General features: G+C 40.6%; 1 protein-coding gene across 1 annotated transcript in view; it reads right to left on the bottom strand.

Moving 5' to 3' along the window:
- Positions 1-717: 717 nt before the first annotated feature.
- Positions 718-26,066, bottom strand: part of KIAA0556 (KIAA0556 ortholog) — a 55,635-nt gene continuing 30,286 nt past the window's right edge. The window contains exons 14-26 of the mRNA XM_031060498.1: positions 24,858-25,586; positions 23,886-24,094; positions 20,218-20,281; positions 18,157-18,334; positions 15,707-15,872; positions 12,330-12,487; positions 11,964-12,028; positions 11,517-11,627; positions 9,597-9,736; positions 6,718-6,819; positions 5,900-6,060; positions 3,494-3,582; positions 718-2,169 (exon numbers count right to left, since the gene is read on the bottom strand). Of these exons, the coding sequence (XP_030916358.1) occupies positions 2,114-2,169; positions 3,494-3,582; positions 5,900-6,060; positions 6,718-6,819; positions 9,597-9,736; positions 11,517-11,627; positions 11,964-12,028; positions 12,330-12,487; positions 15,707-15,872; positions 18,157-18,334; positions 20,218-20,281; positions 23,886-24,094; positions 24,858-25,586 (2,228 nt within the window). The 3' untranslated portion in view covers positions 718-2,113. The remainder of the gene's footprint in view (positions 2,170-3,493; positions 3,583-5,899; positions 6,061-6,717; positions 6,820-9,596; positions 9,737-11,516; positions 11,628-11,963; positions 12,029-12,329; positions 12,488-15,706; positions 15,873-18,156; positions 18,335-20,217; positions 20,282-23,885; positions 24,095-24,857; positions 25,587-26,066) is intronic.

Here is a 26,066-nt window from a genome sequence, read left to right as displayed (position 1 = left end):
AAGCCACTGCACTCTGTGGCAGATGCCAGACCAGCTGCACTGGATACAGATTTCCAGGGGCAAAAGGTGTTGAAAATTGGCTGCAGTCACCAGCTGAGGTGAGGAAGACTTGGTGGCAGGGAAACACAGAGAGAACTGTGATCCATCTGAGCTTGACCAAATAGTTTGCAATAATTTCCAAAACTGGAGCATTAGGGTTGAAAAATCGTTAGCCCACCATGGAGGATTTGAGATGCTCCAGACAGATCCAGAGAAGACAGGTGAGCACAGGAAATCCTCTCCCCCTCTTACCTTTTCAGATCAATAAGAGAGATGCTGTTCAGTGCCAGGAAACAGCAGGTTTCATTTCTCTGCACATCCAATGCAATTTTCTCAGAAGAACAAACAATGTGACAGGCCCCATCCCATCCAGAGATTGCCTACATGACAAATCTGAGATTGTGCCTTAAGCCTTGAAAACCTTGCTACAACCTCTCCCCTTCCAAACATAGACATTTATATCTGCTCTGAGCCTTTCCAATACCCCTCCTCTCAGCTCCTCCTCTTTTTCATTTGGAGTTGCCTGTTATATGATGTGGAGCAAAAATTAGCACTTGGTTTTTTGGTAAAATTACACCAGAAACAAAGAAGGGGAGAGTTCTCAGAACAAGAGGGTTCTACAGTCAGTGCAGCTTGGGAAGAGCCCTTAAACAAAGTACAATGTACTCACACACACTATTTTACATTTAAAAGTAAAGTAGTTTGTATTTAGTACAAAATAAATTCTTTTGCTCCATCAGTGCAGAGAAACCTGGGAAATGCATTGGTATTTTGTGTCCTTTCAGCTCAGGCAACAGCAGTGAAGTTTTAATAAGCAAATATACAAGATATTACATTTCTGACAGGGCAGAAAGGGAAGCAGCACAGTTTGATTCTAAATTGAGCTGCACCACTATCTCTGGTTTATGTGTAAAAGCACATCCTGAATTCAGCATTCAGTTCTCTCTGGAAACAATCACAGACTCACAGCAATGAGCAAGTTCTAAATGAGAATCCATGGAAGAGATTTACAGGTTGTCACAAACACCAAGTTTTCAGGGAACAGTACATTTGCATAGCAAATCCTGCAGCATATTTACTTGGTTAGAGTTTTTATTTAAATGACTACATGTGCAGGGTATTTTTGTTTAAAAATGAACTTCTCTCCTTACCTTCAGCTAATTAAAAGGCATTTACCATTTCTCAGAAGTGATGATCTGTTGCTGGCAACATCTGGTTAGTGCAGCACAGAGGCATGGCCTCCTTGTTCATAAAAATTCAGGCAAAATAGAAGGAAAAAACATTGCTCTGTAGCAGGAGAACTCTGAAGGATGTGCAGAGCGCCTGTCAATGGCACTCCAGGCAAAACACCTCACTTGATTTTTCCATGGTAGTGAAATGATGAAAGAAATAATTATTTCACTGCAAAACATGAAAAGGTGACAGCTGAAATGCACTTATTAAACCTTGATAAAGCCACTTCCTGATCTCTACTTCCTAAAAGCATCCATCACATTTCTGCAAGCCCAGTGGAACCTGTCTAGGTGTCAGAAACAGTGGCAGCTCCTGCAGACAGCCCTGGCACCAAAACATGCCCAGAGACAGACAGCTAAAGAGTATTTCCTCTAATAAGTGCATTTCCCTGAGAACTATTTACAGGCATCAGAAATAAAGCAACACCTCCTTCCAGTGAGGATCTTCGTGATCATCCAGCTAGGATTTAGGAATAAAAGCTTTAGAAATAATCTAAAAAACCTGTGGACAATCCTGCTTAACCCAAGTTCTCAGTACTTGGCAGAACAGTTGTCAGCAGAAAGGTTCTCACTCTCTCTTTTATGTTCCTTCTTCCCTGGATTTTCAATTAAGAGATAAGGGGGGAAATTCAGACAGATCATGACCAAAAAAAACCCCAGGAAACTGAATTCATGCTTCATATTTCATTCTGAAAAAAAATTCCTGTAGCATATAAAACTGCCTCTCACAAGAGGAGGTGGATCAGCAGCAGCAGACATAGAAAATCTTCCATTTGGATATGCAGATTTTGGAGATCTGGAGTGCAGTTACTTAGGGCTGGATGCATCCAGGACTTTCCTTGTTATCTTCTCCTCCTCTGCTGTCCTTTCTCATTGATGCAGGTTTTGGGGCGCAGAGCTGTTGAGGAAAATGAAGGGCAGCTTTAGGACCAACAGTGTAGTAAACTGACATGGAGTAAAATAACATGGAGTAAAATAAAGAACAAAAATGCTCATTTCTCTTTCCACCCCAGAATGAAGCAGAGCTGCCCTTCTCAGTGATGTTTGTGACACTGAGTGCTGCCAGCTTTTTCAGCCCCATGGAATTCCTTTCCTGTGCAAGCTGCTCTGAATTCAGAGTTGGCACTGTCCTGAGTAGGAGGCTGAACCCTCCCTCAGGAAGGGAACCCCCTGAGGTCTCCTCCAACCCAAATCATTCCATAAATGTGTTATCAACACCCTCTGTGGCTGATACCAGCCAGGACTGCAGAGGGGACATGGGGCAGAGGGCAACAGGCACCCTCAGCTGGTGACTTCAGAGGCTCTGTGTCCTCAGAGCTAAGGAAAAGCTGTGATGGCCATGGCAATGACAGCTGTTCTTTACTGGACAGGTCTGCTCTGGAAGCCAGGATGCCATTCCAGTGGGCACAGAGATGTTCAGGATACTTTTGACAAGTATTTTCCAATATAATAACTTTCAAGCTGTTTTTTCACAGGCAATGGCATTTCAAATCCTTCTCCTACAGAACTGTTATTAAAAGCCATCAAATAATATCTGTAACACTTTCTAGAGAACTAATTGGAGAAAGTGTCATGCTCAGGAGAGAAAACCAATCATGAATATACCAGCTTGGCTGAGAATTTGAGATGTATTTAGGGAGCTATTCTGAGTAATTTACAATGAATGACTGGTACTCTTCAGACTATAAATACAATCTAGTCTTTCTCCTTGGGAAAAAAGAGAGGTTGTCTTTTTAATTATCACTCTGTAAGCAAAAAGACCAACCAGAAAGACAGTGGGAGGAACAGAGTCAACAGGGTTCCCCCCTTGTTCCACTCACTGTGATTCTGGGTCTGTGTGATTTTCAGACACATCTGAACCATCTCTGAAGCTGCTTAAAAGGCCAGTGGGGATGCAAAGAACTTTTTATTCCAAAAGCTAACAATGAACCTGTACAATTAACAGCCATTTTCAATTTCTCTTCAGCCAGTTTCTTTGCTGAGGATTTCTGCAGTTGTGATGCTGTGAGCCACCACCACATGATCCCCTTTCAGATTTAGATACAGAGTAGAAACCCACCAGATGATGAGATTTGCAGTTTGTCTTTTTATGACAGAAAAAGCAGAGCTAAATATACACGAAGACTTCCCACTTTTCCCAGTTTAGGGCTATAACAATGCTCATTATCCACACTGTGTCTGCAGGAATTGAGCAGAAGAAAAATGTGGAAGGCAGAACTCACCCGGATCAGCCACAACTTGTTTCTTTTTGCTGCTGGTGACAATCTCATTTTCATTCATCATTCGTACATCCTGATCCCCCACATGATTGCTGAAAAGATTGAAATCAGTACAAGGGCCAAAATCATCAACACTGGGGAAAATTACGAGAGTTATTATGAGTGAAAATTGTGGACAAGGATACCAAAGAAGGGATGTTTGGAGTCCTGCAAGCTCAACAGCTCCACAGCACAGCCACAGCACATAGGATTACCCACACAGGAATTATCCTGTCCTCATCCACCTGAAGGATTTCCTGCCAGTTTTAATTAGTGGCATTCATTCAGGCACACATTCAAATATAAATATCATATTCACTCTACAATTTTCCAGCCTGCCTACACAGCTTGAACCACAAAGCAAAGTGAGATTTTAAATCAGAGCACAAAGGGGGTATAAAAATCCTCATATGGAACTTCCATACTGCTTTCTAATTCTGAAAGAGCACTGAAACTTTTCTGAACTAAACAACATTCATTTACTGCGACAAGTTTTGCTTGCAGGCTTTTTTTTGCTTGCAAACTTTTAACCATTTATTTTTGGGGAAAAAAGTAATAACTTCAAAGGTAAATTAAAATAAACAAATTACAGGAAAAAACATGAGCTGAATTGAAAGGTAAGGAAAGGAAAGGTAAGGAAAACATCACTAATAAAATCTCCCTTTCACATAGACCAAAAAAAACCATTTGTGCCTTTGCAATAAAAGAAAAATGGCTCGCACAAAATGGCTTTCTATTTCTGAAGAAAAACTTAATGTCCCTCCAACTGTCAGAGTGAAGCAGAAGAGCCAATATTGAAGCAAACCAAAACTTAAAGTATTGATGATAATATCAGACTCAAGTTCAGGTTCATAAAACAAGCCAACATCACAAGCAACAGTATCCAAAAGCTCCAGAGCATTTTTAAAATGAAAGGATATTATCCAGCATGTCTTCCATTGCTGCTGGAGTACCCTGTATTTTAGCAGGGTAGGAGGTGAAAAAAAAGAGAAAAGATGATTGCAGACCAGGCTGGGAAGAAAGAGCAAGAAAACTCCTGCTCAGGAGTCTGGAGGAGAAGAGGCTCAGCTGGAAAAGAGACCATGCAGTGTCTGTGACCCCAAAAACTCCTCTTTAAAGTAGATCAAAGGACATATATCTTATAAATATGTGCAAAGGAAGTTATGTAAAAAAGATCTGTGATTACAGCTGGTGATTCCCTGGTTTCAATAAAATGATTTTACTCATAGAAAGATCTGAAGCTGAGGAAAGTAAGGGTTCATTTCCCATCCTTCTGCTTTTTCTATCCCACTGAAATTTTTCTCAAAACTTTCATTTCCTCAAGGCATTTTCATTTCAGTGGCTTTTTCACTTTGAGAAATTGTTCACCTCCAAATTTTACCATGACAACACAGCCACTCACACAAAAACACAAGTCCAACACAACACATCCAAACAATAATCATTTATTTAACCTCTGGCAGGAGCAGTGGCCAACAGCCAATGCTTCAGGGAAACACAAGAAAACGAACCCTGCAGGCAAATGTGAACTTCTGTCTTTATTCAGAGCATCTCATGTTCCTTCTGCTTATTTCTAAATGTTTGAATATCCTTCTGGGGGATCAAACACCATTTATCCATGCAAAACTTGCCTTTTTTTTCCAAGTGATGCATGTGCAAAACACTCTATTTGTCAGCTGTCCAACATGTAAGAAAGTGTTCATTTCTATAAGCTCTCATTTTTTCACTTTTCAATCCCATTTAAAATAAATTATTCTTTCAAATCTTTACTTTCCTTGCCAGGGACTGTTTTTTAGATCCTACCAATCCTGACCTTCTAAATGTAAGTGCATTTTTCACTGCATTTCATCACATTCTCCATGAGATTGCCAACTTAGTGGTTTTAAAGCATCATTCCCCCAAATGCAATTCATTTCTCATTTTAGAAGTTCATTATTTTAGACTGTTTATAAAATAGTAGAATTCTGGCTTCTTAATTAGCATTTGTGTCAAATCAGAGGAGTTTATTTTCTTTAATTTTGATGCTTGGTTTTTTCATGAACTTTCTATTTTTCCCCCCTCTAGTTAATAACATTGGGATTTATTAATCCTTCTCTAAGGAAGCCCAGCTTTTTAATTTTGTGTTTACAGGCTTTCATGAAAACAGATGTAAATATAAATCATGAACACCAGGAAGTGCTAAAAGATGCTTGCAAACAAAGCTGGTAATTTGGTCCTCGTATCTAAAAATCTCCTTATCCCTCCTTAAGTGAGGCCAGGGATGCTCTGGAGGGAATTTTCCTCAGCAATACACACACTGCTGACATCAGTCACATCAAACCAGTTTTTAAAGGCAAGATTCTTTGTGCCAAGCCAGACCCAGTCCCATACCTGATAACAGTTCTCCTCTCCTGGTGGCAAATCCTCTCATCATCTGTGAAGAGGATGGTGTGGTAGGGCACCACGGGGTCACACGTGGGGAGGATGCCTGACACCACATGGCTCACCATGTCCAGAATCCCATTGTACACCAGCAGATCATCCACCAGAAGCTGCAAACATTGAAGAAATAAACCAAAAATCCATCAAGAAATCAGGCCTTGCTTTCAGCAGTTGTCTCTAAAAAGCATTTTGCCCTATTTGTTTCACAAATCCAGTTATTTATTTAGCTTTTGTCCCTTAAAACTTCCATTTCTCTCTATTTGCTGCTGGAGTTTGATTTTTTTTTTCCTCCCTAGGTTTTTCATCTTGTCGGTGATGTTTTTTAATGCAGCTTTCAAGTAGGTAATTAAAAATGTATTTCGTGTTTTACATACATAATTGCCATTCTATTCATTGGAGTGAATCACTCTTAAATCTAGGAATTAATGAATCTCACCTCTCTTCAGCTGTCTAAAACTTGGGTTTGTAGTTCAAACTACTCTTCCAGGCCTACTCTACAGTCAGTGGAAAAAGGCAAGTGTTATCCTGTCTTAAGACAATTATCTAAGACAAAAATGAGATCAAGTTTTCTTTCCCTGGACAAAAAAAAAGGGAGGACAGATGACTGGCATAGATTAGTCATTTTAATATTAAATGCAGAGTTAAATGAGATGAATCCCATCCTTTGAGATTACAGGGAATCACACTTCAACAAACTGTGAGAACACGTTCAGAATGGAGGCAGCTGACTCACCAGGACATACAAAATGCACAGGAAAATTACTTACACCAAACTCCTTCACACCTCTCTGAGGTGTCTTGGCATAATTCCATAACTTGATCATTGACACAGTGGTAGGTACATCAAAAATGACATATACCCTATTCACCTGCAAAAGAGAATTAATTTATATTTAACAGCACTAAGTCCCCAGAGAAATTGAATTCTCATGCATGTTACATCAAAAGAGATTCTTATTTAAAGAAATATAGCTGGAGGAGAGAGAACTGATGCTGAGGATGGAAGTTCAGCTATCATCCCTGCTGATAATTCCCAGATGTTGGCTCTACCCCACAGCTGCTCTCTAAAGCACAGAAGATGAGATCTGGAGCATTCTTGTCATCCTGGACTGCCTGGAAATTGGAGGAGGGGGAGAGAGACACTTTTAATGAGTATTTCATAAACCAAATACAGACATGTCCTTAGGGGTAAGACAAGCTGGTGCCTCTTCTGTTCTGTTCTGTTCTGCATGGAGAGACAATTTCCAAGGGATGGAGGGACAGGACAAGGGGGAATGGCTCCCACTGCCAGAGGGCAGGGATGGATGGGACACTGGGAGGGAATTGTTCCCTGTGAGGGTGGGCAGGGCCTGGCACAGGGTGCCCAGAGCAGCTGTGGCTGCCCCTGCATCCCTCAGTGTCCAAGGCCAGGTTGAACAGGGCTTGAAGCAACCTGGGACAATGGGAGGTGTCCCTGCCTGTGGCAGGGGGTTGGATCCGAATGATTTTAAAGTTCCCTTCCAACCCAAACCACTCTATGAATCCATGATTTTATTCTATTCCATTCCATTCCATCTCTTTCTACCAAATATGAATGAAATCCACTTTTCTATTTGCAAGACTAAAATCTCCCCTGTATGCCCTGAAAGCTATTGCAGAAATTTTGCATTTTTTTTTGTGTGAGCTATACTACCAGGAATTTAGAGACAATCCTCCAGATGCTTGCTAAACAATTACTGCTGGAGGTATTATTCATCTGCCTTTCAGTGACGTTAATGTCAAGATGTTAAGACCAAAGATTAGGCAGGCAGGAAACCAATCTTGCCTGTTACAGTTAATTCCATGCTTCTCCTTTTATGAGCCACTATATCAACTTCACATCAACATATCTTAAGCTCCATCTTTAGCATCCTCTGAAGTTTTAATCCTTTGATGTGCTAGAGAAGATACTGTAGGTTATATTAAATCATTATGCTGGGGTTTTTTTTACTGAAGAAAGAAAGGTAGATTGGATCAATAGAAATGTTTGTATCTGTGATTTTCCATGAGACAACTGGAGCATTGTCTCCAACAACAACTGTTAATCCCACAGCAAATGATATATTTGATTAAAAATCCATTCAAACGAAAGAATAAAATGACAATCAGTAACAGGAGAACAAACAATTCAAATTCTGCTTATGTAAGAAATGAATGTGAAAAAGAGGAAACCACTTTCAGAATTAAAAAGGAAAAGCCATTTAGGAAGGAAAAGAAAGGCTATAATACCAATTCCCTTCAAGCTTTTGAAGCTTCTAACACATCAAAGAGTTAAAGCAGCTTCCCAGGCAGGCTGCACTGAGGATGGGAGCAATCACAAGCTCTGGTTCCGCAGCCCAGCTCCAGAGGCTGAGCATCAATAGCTGACTGCTCCATCCAGCACCTTCCAGCTCAACAACCATCCCAGGGAGAGGGAGGAGGGAAAAGTACTCTGTGGATCTTACAGAGGTGTAATTTGCTACAGTTCAAGGACAGAAAACACCATTAAATCGCTTCTGCCTCCTGCATTTCACACATTATCAATTTACCCTTTAATACTGGTATTTTGTGCTCTTCTGCAGTACTTTGGTGTCAGGCAGAACAACACAAAGAGAGAGAATTCCAGAGCTTGTTATTTTCCTTTTTCCCAAGTGAAAGAGCCTCTGCAAGTGTGTCTTTTGTAAGGACATGAGCACACTCAGATGGCTGTCAAATCAATCAGTCATCCTGTTATAAGAGACATCTGAGCATCCCATCAAATTGCCAGGATTCAAGATCTGGGATCTGCACAGCAGGAGCCTCAAGCCTCACACAGACCTTCCCCTTCCCTAGGAAATTCAAGCACTCACTATTCCCAAGTATACTTAAAAGCTTTACCTTAATTATAGCCCTTCATTACAACACATCATGATGTAAATTAACAATTCCTCGCTTTTAATATTCTAATTAATAACTGCAACATCTGGAGTGAGGAGTTCACCAACACAGTAAGTGATAACTTACCACATGTCAGGTTTATACTTTGTTTTCTTTTTAAATCCATTCTCTTATAAGAAATAAAACCACTTTAATCATGTCCATTACAGGCCCCTAAAAATGTCCTTTCCCAAAACAAGGTCAGAAATCATCTAAGTTGATCTACTTTTCCTGTTTAGATTTTTGATATCCCAGCTATAAAACATGGGACTTCTGAAAGGGCTGAATCATCCGTGGCCTTAGGACATGAAACACTAAGTCTGCCATCCCTAATCTACAAATTTGAATTCAACATAGATAATGAGATTAAAAAAGAATTTCTCACTGCTGGAACAACATTCATTGTATTTTGTAAAAATGAACTGAAAAGCACCAGAAAGGTGTTTATTGCACTCCTTCATCAGTATCTTTGTCACAGTGACTCAAAAACCATCTCTGGAAACTCTTCTGCTGTTGCCCCATGGAGAGAGGAAATGACAAACCTGGGAACCTCCATTGCTGCTGCCTGTGCTGGGCAGAGAGGCTGCAATAAAAACAACTTCTAAAAAGCAGTGATTTAGCATCTGTTACTAAAATCAAATTTAGCTCTGAATTCTATTTGCTTCCCCTTTCCTCCATGCTTCCAGTTCCATCCCCACACATGACTAGAACAGAATGGAAAGGGAAAATGTACCAAACCAGGAAGAACTGGTGCCAGCCACATGTGCCTGCCATCAGTGGTGTCATTCACTCTGTCAATCAGCTTGTCTGGAGTCCGGATGTCTCCAGATACATCATCTAAAATGTTGACACTATCTGGAAAAGCAGCAATATCTGAAAAAAAGCTTTAAGCATAAATAACCTAAAAATGGATATTTCAGAAACACCATATTTAAAAGTCTGTGCTGTTCCCAACTCCTTGAATGAGTTTTCACCACTACAGCACTACTCCCAGGACTGCACAGCTGAGGAACGTGGAGCACATATTTAAAAGCAGGACAACCCTTAGACATTCTGGCATTCCAATTTATTTTTAAAACAGGAATCAAGTAACTAGATGCATTTTATTCTCAAGTATGTACTTATGACTTCATCAATAAAATTCCATTAGCAGGAATAGGCACTTCCCAGCTTTTTGGTGACAAAGTCACAGATTTTTATCATAAACTTGTGCAAATTCCTCATATAAAACCTATCTCAAGAAGAGTTGCAGGAGGCAGTCATCAGTCAGACTAGATTTTGCTTGAGTTTCTCAAGGTTTGTGGTAAAAATCAGTAACTGTAATAAAACCTTTTTTCATTTCTTCGAGAGGGAAAGATTAAACCCCTGTCGAACAGGCAACCAGATTTTCTCTGTAAGAGAACATTTACATTAAAAACATAAATGAATGTTAAAGACATGGAAAGAAACATAGATGGATGGCACTGGCTTCAGAATTATGAATCCTGAGCAATCCAGTTTGAGGGACATTAATTTCCCCCTGTCCTGCTTTCTAAAAGTCTGTAAGTATTCATAAAGAACTGAAGGAATGACACAGTAATTCCTCAAGTGTTTAAGAAAAGCTTGATTCAGTTGTGAATTATCACATTAAACATTGCACTAAGACAAATATGCTCTTTTGGGATCCTAATACATCCCTACACAACTGCACAGGCAGGAAAGCTGATCATTCAAAAGGAGCTGAGGGTTCTTTACCTGCCACTGTTTTGTACTGTGGAGCTGAACCAGGTCAGTTAAAGATCCCTGTTCCTAAAGAGAATTTGTTACCATTTCTCAATTTCAAAATGTTTCTTGTCCATTATAAATGTTTCAAGTTCAGGGCATATCATACAAGATAAAAATCAAAATAGCACTTGGGGAAAAGCCTTTATTTCATGGAATTCCCTATTTATTAGGCAGTGAGGATCCTTAGAGACAAACAATTCCTGCAGCATTTGTGCTATTTATTCTTTCCAAGAGGCTAATAAATGTTCTTTCCATGTACCTGAACTATGGGAGATGTATGTTGGGTACGAAGCTTTCAGCTCTTAGAAGACTTTAGCTGGTACAGAGCAAAAGTGCAACCTTGATGAACATCAATCATCCCAACATGCCCCTCATTCCCTTTTTTGGATACCCAGGGAGCACTGAATCAAATACAAACTCTCAGCCCTGATCTTCATCACTGCATTGGGTGTCTACAACAGCCTAAATCTCCAGAACAAGAGTTATGAAAAATTTCTTTCTTGAGGCACAATGAAAGATTCCATTAAAAAAATAAAAAAAGCACTGAACTCAATCGTTTCTTATGAATTTATAGCTCAGCAAACTTTCTGGTCCTTCCCCACCACAGAAGAAATGTCAAGAGCAGAAAACACCACACCCTTCTCAAGCCTTCCCTTCTCTCACTTTGTCCTGCTTTGTTGGTGCATCCCATTGAGAGAAAAAACATTCTGGAAATACACAGAATCCATAAAAAACATATGGAAAAGAGGTTCATCACCAAAACACAGAGAAATAGAAGCCAAGTTCATCCCATAGGACAAGCTGGCAATGTGCAGTGGTGCCCTGTGAGGATTTGCCAGGGAGTAAAGTGCACCAGCAGGGCCAGGGGTGCTTGCTGTGCAAAGGATACTGTTTTCAGTCAGTAAGATTTGCTCTCCGTGCTCATTGAACAGCTCCAGCCCATTCAAACCAATGTAGTAGGGATCACCCCAACTCGTCAGGAGCTGGAACTGGAAAATAACTAAAAAGCAAAAGGCTGTTAAGGAAAATATCAGTACAGAAGCTTTGTCCTAACAGAATTAATCTGCAGTTTGAAAAATTATTGTGCAGCCCAGGATGTCAGACACTCTTATTTGCAGTTCAGGAGAAAAAGCTACCAGAGGATCTGAAAACAGGCCACATATTCATATATGATATTTCACTGATTTATTCTTAAGCCATATTTATGGAAGCCTTTCTCATATTCTTGGTATCTGGTTAATAGCTTAAAGCACTCAAAATTGTTGGATTTATAAAGCTCAGGACTCCTAACCATGGTATGTAACTCTAAAATATTCCAGATGACAGGGAAGGATACAACCACAGGGCATTAATGGTGCTTCATAGTCCATACTGGCTTGTTCCAGTGTCCTTGAAGCATTCCTGCCAAAAAAAACCAAGTCAAAACAGGTTTTTTATGTACCCTTGGCTCATTCAGAAAAGAACAAAACCAAAGAATTAAACCTCCACAAACACCACCCCAACACCTCCACCTGTGATGCTGGACCTGACTCAGAGCTCAGAGCAATTTGGTCAGGGTTAAAACCAAGTGAAGCTCTGCTCTAAGTGCTCCATGTTTTCATCCAGGAGCCTCACACAGGCTGCTCCAGCAGAGAATGTGAAATTACACTGCAACAGTGAAGAGAAACCCTGTGCTTCAGACAACAAAGACATCCTGGTTTACCTCCTGTGTGCTTTAGGAGCTGGCTGGGGCTGTAGATAGTCAAGAAAGAGAATTTCTTGAGCAAAGTCAAAGTGGCAGTTGCCTGGTCCCTTGCGGATGAGGAAGCCCTCCAGGGGGGAGATGCTGTGCCCATCCAGCACCACATGGACCACCTTAGCCTGGTTGAAAAGAGCAAAACATCAGATTACCTGATATTCCACGACGTGACTTCCATTAAAATAATTGCAACCAATTCCATTCACTTCAGAGACTGAAATAATTTCACTTAGCTGTATTTATTTCATTCCTCTAGAGTGAGGACTACACTTCCTTTGGCAAAAGAAAGTTGCAATCCATAGAGTCCATGTCATCACTGACATGGATGGGGATGGCAGAAGTGAGGATTTGGAGGGAAAAATACTAAAAAAAGGAATTGACAGATCCTTGAATTGCTGCATGGCACTAGATCTCAGCAAACTGAAACCTCCCTTCTTCCCAGAGTGCTCAAGCATTGGCACAGGCTGCCCACGGAAGGGGTGGAGATCCCATCCCTGGAGGATTTCAGAGGTGTAGATGAGGCACCTGGGGACATGGGTCAGTGCTGCCCTTGGCACTGTGAGGTTTGCAGTTTGACATGCTGACCTTACAGCTCTTTCCCAACCTAAACAATCCTCTGATCCCTGAGCCTGCCACAACATTTACACACATCAAGAGAATGGGAAGCTCTCAGTCAGGGGATCTGAGGAGACATCATGCACCTGAATGCTCTGCTAAGGCAGCTGGGACTGCCCAGCCTGGCTGGGGGCACCCTTCCAGAGATCCCACAGCCTGCTGCTCTCTCCAGAGCAGATTTTGGTGTTTCTGTTGCATTTACAGCAGCCTGTGTTTCAGCAGTTCTATTTATTTTTGTGGCAGGTGGCACTTGGACTTCTCCAGGATCATGCAAACTCCTCTGCCAAGCAGTGCTGTGTGTAACCTCAGGGCATATGAATAAAGAAAAGGTGCCTGCACCAGACAGAGACAATTGAGCTGTGGCCACCTCAGAGATGCAAGCACACCTTATCCAACCTCTGGAGATTAAAGTGAATAACTCAGGCACATTTATTCAGGTGCTGCAGGAGTCCTGGCCCTTTCACCCTCCCCCAGCAGCACCATGTGGAGCTGTATCCATGATCCCAGGTGCAGAACAATTCAACCAGGCTCCAGCAATTAATCACTGCACCTTGCTTTCTAATTTGTTAAATATAACTTAATGTTCATCACAAGCAGCATTTACTGCCCTGGGTCTCTCACCAAGTACCAGCTTGTGCTAGACTGGAGGAGGGGCTCAGTTAATTTCCATGAAGATTAATTAGGAGGGAATGTTTGTATGACTACCAAGTGTGGAGAAATAACTATTTCTGGCTTCATCTTCAATACACTTGGGATCAAATAAAGGAAACAGCTTTTTCATATGAGAAACTCTTCTGCGTGCTGTTTTCCAGCTGATTAAGTCTGCCAGGCTAAGGAGAGGAAGTGAGAAATCCACTGAAATCCACTTTCCTAAGCGGAAACACGTAGTGAATGGGAAGTCTGGAGAGTCAGAGATGGAATCTTACCTATAACACCACAGCTGCTTATATTTATGTGCCCTTTACAGCCCTCATTTCTAAGTAATTCTCATCATCTGAGGAGGCACTCAGCCGTCACATATTGCATTTTACAAATGGCATAACAAAGCTCTCACAAGGTGATTTTTCACAGAGCTGCAAATAGCACCCAAGCCTTCATTCTGACAGTCACTGCCATTACCCTCTCACACTAAAGCTGTGAATAGAATCCCCCAGCCTGCAGCTGCCTAACAAATCATCCCATCTCACACCCAGGGACTGGCTCCTACAAGGAGCAGCAATACTTCAAGAGACAGATGTCAGGATGCCCTGGGTTTACAGCCTAAAACCTCCTTTCCTGTGGCCCAGTGGACCTTGCATCTTTTGTTTTCCAAATAATTTATTTTATCCTTCTCCAGGACTGCAGGTATGGGCTCCTCCTTTAAGTGGTATCCACTAACTCTCATGGGACTTTCAGTATTCATGCAGGTATCAGAATCACCTGTATCAGACTCACTTCTTTTTGTTACCTAGCCAAGTAAACTGCTAAAAATACACCTTACTTTTTTTTTTCTTGGTTTGGCCTCCAGAGACCAAATTCCATGTTAGATTTTAGACATTTAATAAGCACTGCTCAGCAACAACTACAATATCACTAAGTTACCAACAAAACACAGCTCCTGGGAATAAAATTAACTCTATCCCAGCTGAAATCAGGATATAAATTCCACTAAAAGCCCTCATTTATATGTTTAGATGGTAACGCTCAAAATGCTCTAGAACCCTCCCATGTGTCAAATGTGATGGAGCAGAAAATCAGGGGCCCTCTGTTCAAATCTCTGCATCAGCTGGGATTTAATAAAGATCCTTTTTGTCCTATCTCCAGTTTAATATGTGCCAACATTTTTGTTCTTTTTTATTGCCTGAATTTGGACATTGAGAATGTAACAGTTGCCTTATGGGGTGGAAAATCTAGGGACAGGTGGATTTCTAAACTTTCTGTGCAATGAGCAGCAACCTCTGGTTCATTACAATTATCATTACAAGTGTAAGTACAGCAGTGGTATGCAAGGACAGCCAAACTCAGAGTGAAAAGGTATAAAATTATCTCCCTCAGGTGTCAATTGGTAATCCCAACAATTTAGTATGGAAAAAAAATATATAAAGCAGGCAATTTGCAAATAAGAGAGGATGTATGTTAATTTTAGCTAAATTATTATTCAGCTAAATTAGCTAAAATTAAAAAATTAATAATTATTTAGCTAAATTAATTATAAAAATATTTTAGAATTAAAAATTATTTAGCTAAATTAATTTAGCTAAACTGCTTGAAGGTGGCAAATTTCCATTTATTAAATGTTAATATTTCAAAAGACTCTTCCTGGAAAAGGCAGTACTGAGTGAGTGGCCTTCTGAACCTGAACTAAACAGAATTTCTTTGGAAAAGTTTCCCTCATATCATTCCCAGCATTTCAGGAAATACAGAATCATATAGTAAGTCTAAATACAAGATATTGAGAGGATACCAGTTCAGAATCATATATCCTGAAAATAATATGTGCTATTGTATGTGTCTCTTAGAAAAATCAGCTGTGAAGAGTTCTTTAAAGCATCTCTGGCTTTTTTTTTTTTACTATCTGCTGTTTGTGGAGACAGGAATGCATTATACCTGCCACAAAATTCAGCCTCAGACAATCTAGAAAGATTTATGGTGTTCCACTAAGGCAGCTATATTCATTCATCACAGTACCAATTTTCCAATGCACTGCTGTATATTTTTGCTGGCAGTGCTCCTTTTCTTTTACTTACCCCTCTGTAGGTATCCTCTGGAGATTTATTATAGTTCCAAAAGCGAAGCCCTGCAATACTTTCAGTTTTATCAAAATGGATTGTGAGCAGATGATCTTCTCCAAAAGAGAAGGGAATGAGCCACATATGGTCATCCTCCACTGTGATATTAGTGCCATCTATTAACCTACAAAGAGAAAAGTCCATTAGCTGCACAAAGGGAAAAGCTGGCTTCTCTCATCAAAGGCAGGGACTTTCCTAAGGTTCATTTTATTCTGGATGTCACTTCCAGCTTCCAGGGCTCCTCGTGCTCTTGTGCATGCAATTAAAAGCACAGAAAACATCAAAAATAGCATGGAAGTATTGAACTAAAGGCAGTGGAGAGAGAAAAAAACCCAGTATTTTCTTAATTGGGTCTGCTTAAGGAAAAACAGCAAAATCTTTAGGTTTTCCCTGTGTGAAAGGGACAGGCAAAGGAAAGCTGAAGTGGCTGAAGGCAGAACCCAAAGGCAGGCACAATGGAATTCCTGAATTCCCACACCCAAAGCAGTAGATCTGGCACCCTGCAGGGTGTTTCTATGCCAACACAAGCTGCTGGATCCGAGGAGGAGCTGGATGGCAACTGGATAACCCTGAGCAGGACCTGGAATAAAACACATCCCTCATGGACACAATCAGCCACATCCCTGCTATTTTACAAAGCTTCCAACCAGCAGGACAATGTCTTTTCATGGCAGCACAGGCTTCAGGCTGACTAAATAAAGTTAAATCTGCTGTTTTCTGACATAATATTCTTCTACCACAAACTGTGCCATACGAAGATGGAGTAAAGGAGAATATGAATTAATTTTCCTCTGTAATTACTTTGGTACACTGCCAAAAAAGTAAGTTTATACTTACTATTTATTTAAAAGTTTAATGGAAGAATGAGTGCCAGACTTGGCAATTCCTTAAAGAAAAAGATTTGAATAATAACTCTTTCACAGAGGAACTGATTAGGGAGTCCATGAGAGAAGAGATAATTCTTGATTTGGTCTTGAATAGTACATGGGACTTATTCCAAATTCCACAGTTGAGAGCACTGCAATGTACTCAAATTCAACATGCTTGCAGGAATATCCAGAGCCAAAAGAGCCTCTATTTCTTGTGCCCAAAAAAGTTCTCTAGCAAAACAATCAAGAATGTAAAAAAAGAAAATAAAAATTAAAAATATAACCCACTTACTAAGAAAGATGTTAGAAAGAAGGAGGACTTGAAAACTCAAAGCCAGCCTGGCTCAGTAGCAGGATAAACAAAGTTATTATGGGCCATCTTTCAGCAAAATTCATGATGAAAAAAGCCCTAAATTGATAGACTCATAAACTCTGGAAGGTTAAATGCGTACACACAGGCCAAAAAAAGAGTCTGAAGGCTAGCAAGCAAAAGATACAATAAATAAAATCCCTCAAATACATCAGGGGCAGAAAGCTTGCCAGGAATTCTGTAGGATCAACATATCACTGGGCTCAAAAGGAGCATTCAGATAGGAAAAGACACCAACAAAAAAGGTAAATTAATTCTTTGCATCTGAGTCCATCAGTGCGGGGTCTGGAGAGACTCCCCCAGCAGAATCTGCTCATCACAGGGAAGATTTCTTAGAGCAGCAACTGCCTACAGAGGAGATTTTCATACAAGATGGCAGAAGGAACAAGGAATTACACACAAGTAAGGTTGATATCTGCATTAGTCAGATTAGCAGAAACTACAAATGGAGTTAGTGTGCATGGAGATGAATACAACATCCTAAGGAAGACTCCAGAGCCTTTGAAAAGACAAGTCCTAATTCATAAACCTGGTCACAGCCCATAAACATGCCAGCAAGACAGGATTACAACCAAAAATACCCTTTAAAATGGAGAGATGACTCAGAAACAACAGGATGCAGCTTCAATAACATCCAAAATGCCAAGTCCTCTCCAGATCTACAGCCTATCATTTCTATACTGCTGCCACTTAGATGCACAAGTTAATCTGAGGAAATATACTTGTCAATGAATAAAACTTCATTAGATTTGCCAAAAAAAGTGCCGCAAATTGGCCAAAAGATTGGCACCTATTTGTGCAATTCCACAACACATCCTCACTCTTTGCTAACGTGCAATTTTTCCTTGAAATTATCCAGAAATCCTGCATAAATATCACTCAATATGCACAGACAGATGCTACAGAACACCCACATTCCTTCCTGGAAAGTCCTTGGCAGAAATACCAAGCAGGCATGTTCTCATCTCCCAGCTCAAACACCATCTTTTGGAAACATCTCATTCATGTTTCTACAACAAGCTGTTCCTGGACAGCCTGTGAATTCCAAGAATGAGCAGTGATGGGATAAAAATCATGTTCACATTAACATGTGTTAACATAAGTTTATAGAAATGTGTCACTTCAGAAAATCTGATGTAAAAATGCATCCCAAGTCTTTGGTTACTTACTTTTCTAATGTTCTGGAATCTCCTGTGTACTCTGGAAGATCATTTAAGTCTTGGGGTGAAGCAGAAATCTGTTCTGCATTGATTTTTAATGCTTGTCCATCCTTTCCTATCACTTCAAGTCCTGTCAGCCCCAGGTAATGAGAGTCTCCCCAGGTCATGGTGAAGTTCAGTTGCAGGCCTACATAAAGGAATATAGATTTAATGCCTCTGTAAAGTTACTGGTTTGTAGTGATGAGCCAATGGAAACACGAGTGCAAATCCCAGTGATTAGCAGCATGGATATTTTGTAGAGATTAAATCACTTTATATGCTGGAATTGGATTTTTCCTGCTCTGTTTGGCCACCTCCATGTAACAGCAGCTTCTTTTAATCTGTGTCAGAGCCCTTTAATGTGCCACCAACACCTTGTTCATTTGAAATTACACAACTGCTGATCAAGCACGTTCCCAAGTGCCTCATTAGTGGGACTGCACCCTGCCAGCCAGCCAGTGACACATTTAAGCAGTTACATGACAGATTTTGTGATTATGCAGATGCAGAGAAGACCCATTAGTCTGAAGCCTATCCATCATCCTTCACCAGCTAAATGACTGCATAGATTCATTTAAATCTAGCCTCTCAGAAATCCATACATTTTTAGAAAACACCTACTCACAGTTAAAGCAAAGAAAAAATTTGATTTACTAATGTTTTTAAGTTATTTTCTTCACATAAGAACTAGACACATGGAAGCATTTTCATGGGACAGCATCAGTAAAAAGCACAACTATTGATTAGATTCTATCTCCAGAAAATAAACAGGAAGAAAAAGCTGGATGGACAAAAGGCTGAATATGAATCTCCTGTTCCACCTGCTTTATGCCTTACTGAAAGGACAGAAATAGCATGTGCAGATATAACAAGTAAAATTCCAATCTGATCAGGTTCCACAAAAATCCAACCCTGTAAATTAGAAACACCTTTCATTTCACATACTACAGAAGCCCACAAATAATCTAATGTAATGTCTAAAGAAGCGCCAGTAGTCACAATTTATGTTTGTAAAACAAACAAGCATTAAACCTCTTAAACCATCCAGCCCAGTTACCCCTAAAAACCCAGAGCAAGTCTTGATACACACACAGATTCACTTGGGAGTAAGATTTCATCAGCATTTTCAGGGACATAAAGAAATAAACAGCTGTCAGCTGACAAAGCTGGAGCTCTGGCTACACTGACAGCAGGTACCAGACCCCAGGCCAGTGCTGAGACTAAAAGTGCTCAGGGTACAAGCAGGCAGGAGCAGAACCAGCCTGTTCTCCAGTGCAAAGCTGCACTGAAGCAGCTGTCCACACAGATTTAGTATTCCCCAGAGTTTAGGATTCTGATCTGAGGATGACACAGGGAAAAGGAACCTCTGGAGGGGTCTAATCCAGGTCCAAACTCAGAACAAGTCCAGCTCAAGGCTCTCAGGAGCTCCTCCAGGGGATTTTTCCTGTCTCCAAGGCTGGCAGATCCCAAACCCTCTCAATCCAGTGTTGGATTGCTCTCAGGGTGAAAAAAAATTCCTAACACCCTGCTGGAAACTCTTGTCAAAGGATCAGGAAGTGCTCCTGAAGCTTTCGGACTATCCAGAAACTCTCTGGGCAACAGCTGAAAGGCCCACAGAGAGCTGGTTTGGTACAGGATAATAAATCAGGTACTTAAGCAGGGATATAACACTCTGATCTAGCTTTACTCTAGGGTTTCTGTTGTCAATCCAATCTAAAAAATTCAGTCAGTCTACACAAATACAAAGGATTGGGAGAGAATTACTGGGTAAGGGACACAGCTATTAGAAATCCCATTCAGGGACTAGGCAAATGGTTAATGTTATTTTTCTGAGATTAAAAGCCAACTGTTGCAATGTAATGTTGTAAATGCCATAGCAAACAAAGCTTCTGCCTTAAATATTCAATTCTCTTCTTTATTCTAGACCTGGCATCTGTCACAAAGTGCTCTACAGCTCTGACAAATCAGATCATCCTTGATAACATGTTTGGGGGAAGGCTGGCACAGCAAGAAGCGAATGCAAGAACTTACATTTTCCAGTAAATATTCCTGTTTCCTTTGGTATGCATTCAGAGACAGGGTCTGGCTCTTGAACCTATAAAGAAAGTCAAGGAACAGGTTCAGTATTTACACTTACACTGACTGCTTATGAAGTCTATATTTGTAAAAAAGTTATATTTGTACCTGTTTCTTTTTGTATATCAATCTCCCCTCTGCCTCCCCACCCAGGCTGTCCTGCAAAATATGGAAAACATGACCCAAAATGCAGAATATCAGGGGAGTTCTTAGAAAGTCAAGATTATTAGGGTAGGGGTTTAGCTTAGTGCATGTAGAAATGTGAAATGGGAGACTCCATAGTGTGAGCTACCTCTTCTCAAAGAGGCTGAAATCCTTAAATAACACTTATTTCCCTGCTGACTGCCATCAGCAAGTGATAATATGCTGTATTTGCAATATGTTGCAAATCTGTTGCAGACACAAGGAGTCTGGAAGGAAGTCAAGACCAGAGAGTGCCACCACAATTTCTTCTCAGGAATTAAGAGGCAGAACAAACAAGCAAACTTGTCCAAAAGCTTGTGCTTGTGCTCTAGCAATGCTAATTAAAAATTGCCTATGCTGCTCAGAAAAGTGAACAAACAGATGACAAAATTTGCTGATCACACTGGGGTATTCAGGGTAGTAAAGACAAAAATGGCAAAGGATTGCAGATAGAATTCACTTCACTGAGTAAGTGGGATAAAATGGCAAATTCTGCTCTCTGTGGACAAATGTAAAACAGAGAAAACAATCTTAACTTCACATATACCAGTATTGGCTCCAAAATAAATAATAGTAGATTAGAATGAAATCTTGGCATTTTTATAAGTAGCTCTATGTAAACATCAGCTCAATTCTCATTAGTAGTCAAAAGGCCAAACAGGAAATTAGAAGTCCAGACTCTTTCTCTCTAATTCATCATTAGAAATAAACTTCCTGTCAGCCACAATACATCAAATGGATCTAAACAGTGCCCAAGTAAAATAAATAAAGACTTGTCAACACTTGTCTCCTTGTTCCATTAGATCCCTGCAGTTTAACCACTGATCCCCAGGATCTCATGGGCTCCCAGACTGCAATATCCTTCATGTGGCAGCAAATGTCCCTGGGGGAATCAAAGTCATTCAGGTGAGACTGAACAAGAAATGGGCTCCGAAATAAACCCACAGAACCTACACAGTGGAAAATCCCTCCCACTGGGGGTACCTCTCTCACAAGCCAATTCTGTTCCTCACAGCAATTCTAAAACACCAGCCTGGGAATTAAAATTTGCAACTTTACTGAAAACCAAAACCCATGGACGCTGGGTTTACTGATTGCAAAATAATGCTCTCCCTAGCAGAGCATAAACCATTTGTGCCAAGGCACCTTATCACCTCTTTTCTCCCTTTCTTATCTACTCAGATCCCTTCCTGATGATTCCATTCCACTGATGCCAAACATATTTTGTTTCAGATATGGTCTCATTTTCTACTATTTTAACCACTTCTGCTAGTGGGCATTGTCCTACCTGTGTTCTTAGATTCTTATGGCTAAAACAAAACACCACTATAATGCAGGAGTTATTGGAAAAGCAATAAAAAGTAGAAAGTATTACCATGATCTTACACCTGACCAAATGTTCAACACCTTCCTAGGAGCAACCACTCTGGAAAAGATTTAGAAGACTAACACAGGGGTATAAATCTCTTGAGTGGCTTGAACAAGGGAGTGGGGAATAATTGTTTAGTTTCTTCCAACACAAAACCCAGAGAACATTAAATGAAGCTAGCAACAAACAGAAGGAGGTTCTTTGTGCCATGCAAGTTCAGCTGGGAAATTTGCCACAGAGCACTGTAAATTTTAAAAGTGCACGTGGGTTCAAAAAGCTGGTGGATGAATTAATGCAATAAAAATCGGTGGCAGGATATTAAACACAGAGGTTAAGTTAAAAAGTCCTTGTGAGACACATTTCTAAGGGCTGAATGAGTGTTTCAGAGAAACAGCACTCTGTGTTTGTGCTGTTCTTTCTCTCTCTCTCAGCAGCCACTGCTGGCCCCAGAGTTGAATCAAGTGCAGTGGCCACAGGTCTGATCTGGTATAAAATCAACATGTTAAGGATTCCTGAATTCATGGACAGACAGATGGCCATGGATAACACTGGCAGAAAAGTAAGACACTTCTGTAAGAGCTTTTGGAAAGTTTTTAGTAAAACACACCATTTCATCTACTGAATGTGCAACAGGGAATAAAGGGGAATGAACAACAGCAGGGCTGCTCAAACTGGTCAATACTGGTCTGACAAGGTTAGGCTGGGGAAGACAAATTGTGCAGTGGATCTGTATCATTCTGGTAGCATAAACATCCCCCTACAGAAATCCTGATGGTACCAGCAAACACCCAGTGACAGGGAGATCAATGGCTCAGTCACAACAGCTTTTGTTATTCCTCTGCTGACACAGCAGTTTCAGAGGTACATCAGGGTGTGGAGGGCATCAGTGCTGAACAGCAAAATGAAAGGCAGGGCCTGTGTCTGAGCAAGGATCAAACAGCCCAGGACCAAGCTTCTGCCATGGGAGAGGACCTGGTGAATGCTCACAATAAACAGGTGATCGGAAAAAGAAAGGTCAGCTGCAGTTTGTCTTCATGAAACCCTGCACTGTGCAAGGCTCTGAGCAGTTTCAGCTACTGCATGCAGAGCTGGGATCAAAATTCCTGCAGAAGTGCAAGGGTTAAAGCCACTGACTCTGGTCTTAATGCTGAGACCAAATTCCAACACCATTGGATCTCCTTTTGTCTTGTGAGCCTCAAGAAAGAGGACAGGACAGAAGGGGAAGGTTTGGCAACCACAGGAGGCTCATTAGGAACCACACATCCCTGGGAAGATCTTGGCAGCTGGATTGATTCAGCTTTGGATCTCCTGACACACTCACAAGTAAAGAGCGTGAACTCTAGAAAAAGAAAACCTCACTGATGCAACAGAGGGTGCTCAGGAAGATTCTGAGAAAGTAGAGAATTTTAAGGAAAACAGGTCAAAGACTGCCACACACCATCTTGAGAAAATCCTGTGGGATCTTTGCTCAGACACTGGACTGCTGGGCTGGGATGGCATAAGGCAAGAAAGAGCTCAATGGCTTGGAAATACCTTCTGCATGGACTAGAAAAGAGGAGTTTTTAGGATGCAAAATGCACCCAAACCTGTGATGATGCTAGTCAAAAAAAAAAAAAGAAAAATAGGAAAAATAAGGGGAGGGTTCAGAGGAAGAGACCCTTCTCATTTAACATCTTTAATTTGTGGAGGAAGAAACCAACAATACGGAAAATATGGAAAAATCTTTGGTTTGGAGGGCCAGGGAGGACAGCTACTCATGACAGGAGTAGCTGTGTGGGAAAAATCACTGAGAGACCAGAAACCTTCAGGAGTACCCAAATCATAAAGAACTCCCCCTAGTCTCTGTCCAAGTAAGTAGAGAAATAAGCTTATTAATTAATCAGGGAAACCACAACTTTAGGGCTACAAAAAAAAAAAAAAACATAAATTATTGATATGGTGAAAAAATGTCTTTAAAATAGTAATAATTGTGTTAGTTCTTCTGCAGTTTTATTCCAGCCTGGAAATGTGGCTATTACTTCCATATTTCAAACAGACATTTATAGAGAGTTTTAAACATAGAGGCCCCCACCTGTTGCTCCTCTGTTCTCAACCCTGCTTGTGTAAAAGGTCTCTCATCTCCCTCCCTGTCTGCAGTTGTTGGCCTCTTCAGCTCTTCCTCATATCTCAGGGAGCTGGAATCTCCCATTTCTCCATCATATGTCTCATCATAGTAGTAAATGGCTTCAAGAATATCATCATCAGTAGTGAACAAAATGGTATCCCCAAAGTGCTCTGGAGCTGAAGGCAACACACGGAATTAAATGGAGAAATAACGCAAAAAGAAAATAAAGAATGAGAAAAATTATTTTTGGTCCTTCTTTGCATTTAATTTGCAGCAGTGTTGAAAGCTAATATATGGCAAATTGATACTGACTATGGCTATAATTAGTGTTTCACTCTCAAACTTATACTGCACAATGGAAAATTAGAGAATTCAGATAGAAAATTAGAGAATTTCAATTTTCTAATGGATTCTCTAATACCCTGCTGGAAACTCTTGTCAAAGGACCAGGACGTGCTCTTGAAGCTTTTGGGCTACCCAGAAAGTCTCTGGACAATTTCTCTAATGGTCATTCATTTCAATGGAAATTCCATTTCTCTAATGGAAATTCAATGGAATATTGAGAATTCACTAGAGAATTCAGTCAGATTTCAGATACATAGAAAAGAAAATGGGGAAAAAGCTTCCCAATGACCTATTCCAAAAGACCATGTATGTGAAAACAAAAAGCTGCAACTTTGACATTTCTAGTGCCTATCTGATGGGATTGAAACACAGACTGGTTGCTGAGACATAGTTAAAAATGGAGATTAGCTCTGTATGCTGATAAAATCCCCAGTATCAGTGAAGAATGCATTAATGGGCTTTGCATTATGTTTTTAAATTAAACACCAAAGTGCCAGCTTGCTTTGAAGTGGAAAATGATAACAAACAAGCTAAATGTGTTTTGTTTGTATTGTACTGCTGCTTCCACAAGGAAAATCAGAAATGATAGCCTACCTCCAGACAAGGTTCCTGAGGCTTTGGCAATCTCTCCTTTGAAGATGCACTGCTCATCCAGCACCATGATGATGTCTTTCACACCTCTGAAGGAGTGGATTCGGGATTTATTGTAGTTCCAGATCCTAATCATGGCTACCTGACAGGAATCCACAAAGTCAATGAAGACAAAGTGAGCTTTTCCAGGGGTGAATGGTGCCAGCCAGAGGTGCATATCATCCTGGGTCCGATTCACCCCATCTGTGAGGTTGGTTACGACTCTGGGATCATTTCCATAAGCTGGTAAAATATTTATGTCGGGGGGTTCAGCTGTTATTTTTGCAATCTGAACAGGCTCTCCTTTAGAACTGAAAATTTCTATTCCATTAAGACCAACATAATGTCTGTCTCCCCATGTTGTTCGGATGTCTATCACCAAGTGCTGCCCATAAGGTAAAACTGGGATTTTAAAATCATTTCCATCCTGGATCTCCACAGAATTTTCTTCCTCTTGCTTCTTTGGTAGTGTTTGCAGTCCCCCTTTTCTCTGATATTCTCCAGGCCGGTTGATTTTCTGCTGATGGAGAAACTCATCAAAAATATCCCCTTGAAAATCCATGTTCGAGATCCGACCACGGTGGGAATAATTAAATTTCACCAAGGAGTTCCAGGACTCCTGCAGAGTGTGTTCTTGCTCGCTGCACCACTTCATTCTAGAGGTTGCTACGTCCTTGATGGGAATGTCTTCATCTGAAAACAACATTACAAAGGCATTTAATGTACAAACAGGGAGCAAACCACTCCAACATTGACTCTGCAGAATGATGTCGTGTCCCTCACTGGGAAATTCTCTGAGAGTAGCACTTTTATTTTGCCTTTCTTTCACAAAAGCCATGGGTCCCAGTTCCCCTTCCCCACTCAAACACAATGAACAAAATCACTTTTACCTATGGAGGAGCAGAACTCCTGCCATGGTACAAACTGCAACTAAGTTTGAGGCTGAGAATTCTTGCCTCAGCTCTTAAAGAAATTGGGATTTTTGCTCAGTGATACTTATTGCGTGTCTGTCACAAGAGTTTAAATCATCCGTCTGCATTTCTGCAGGTCTTTCATGCAGCTGGAAATGGCTGAACTGGTTAATGTAAAGCATTACAGAGAAAAGCTGGTTCTTCCTCTCAAAATGAGCCACAGGTGTATAAAGAAAAGTGGTGGGGAAAAGAGTAGGTTCAG

This window comes from Geospiza fortis, unplaced genomic scaffold, assembly GCF_000277835.1.
Source record: "Geospiza fortis unplaced genomic scaffold, GeoFor_1.0 scaffold114, whole genome shotgun sequence".
Lineage (NCBI taxonomy): Eukaryota > Metazoa > Chordata > Aves > Passeriformes > Thraupidae > Geospiza > Geospiza fortis.
Note: the sequence above shows the minus strand (reverse complement) of the source record. Positions and strands in the feature narration are given on the sequence as shown.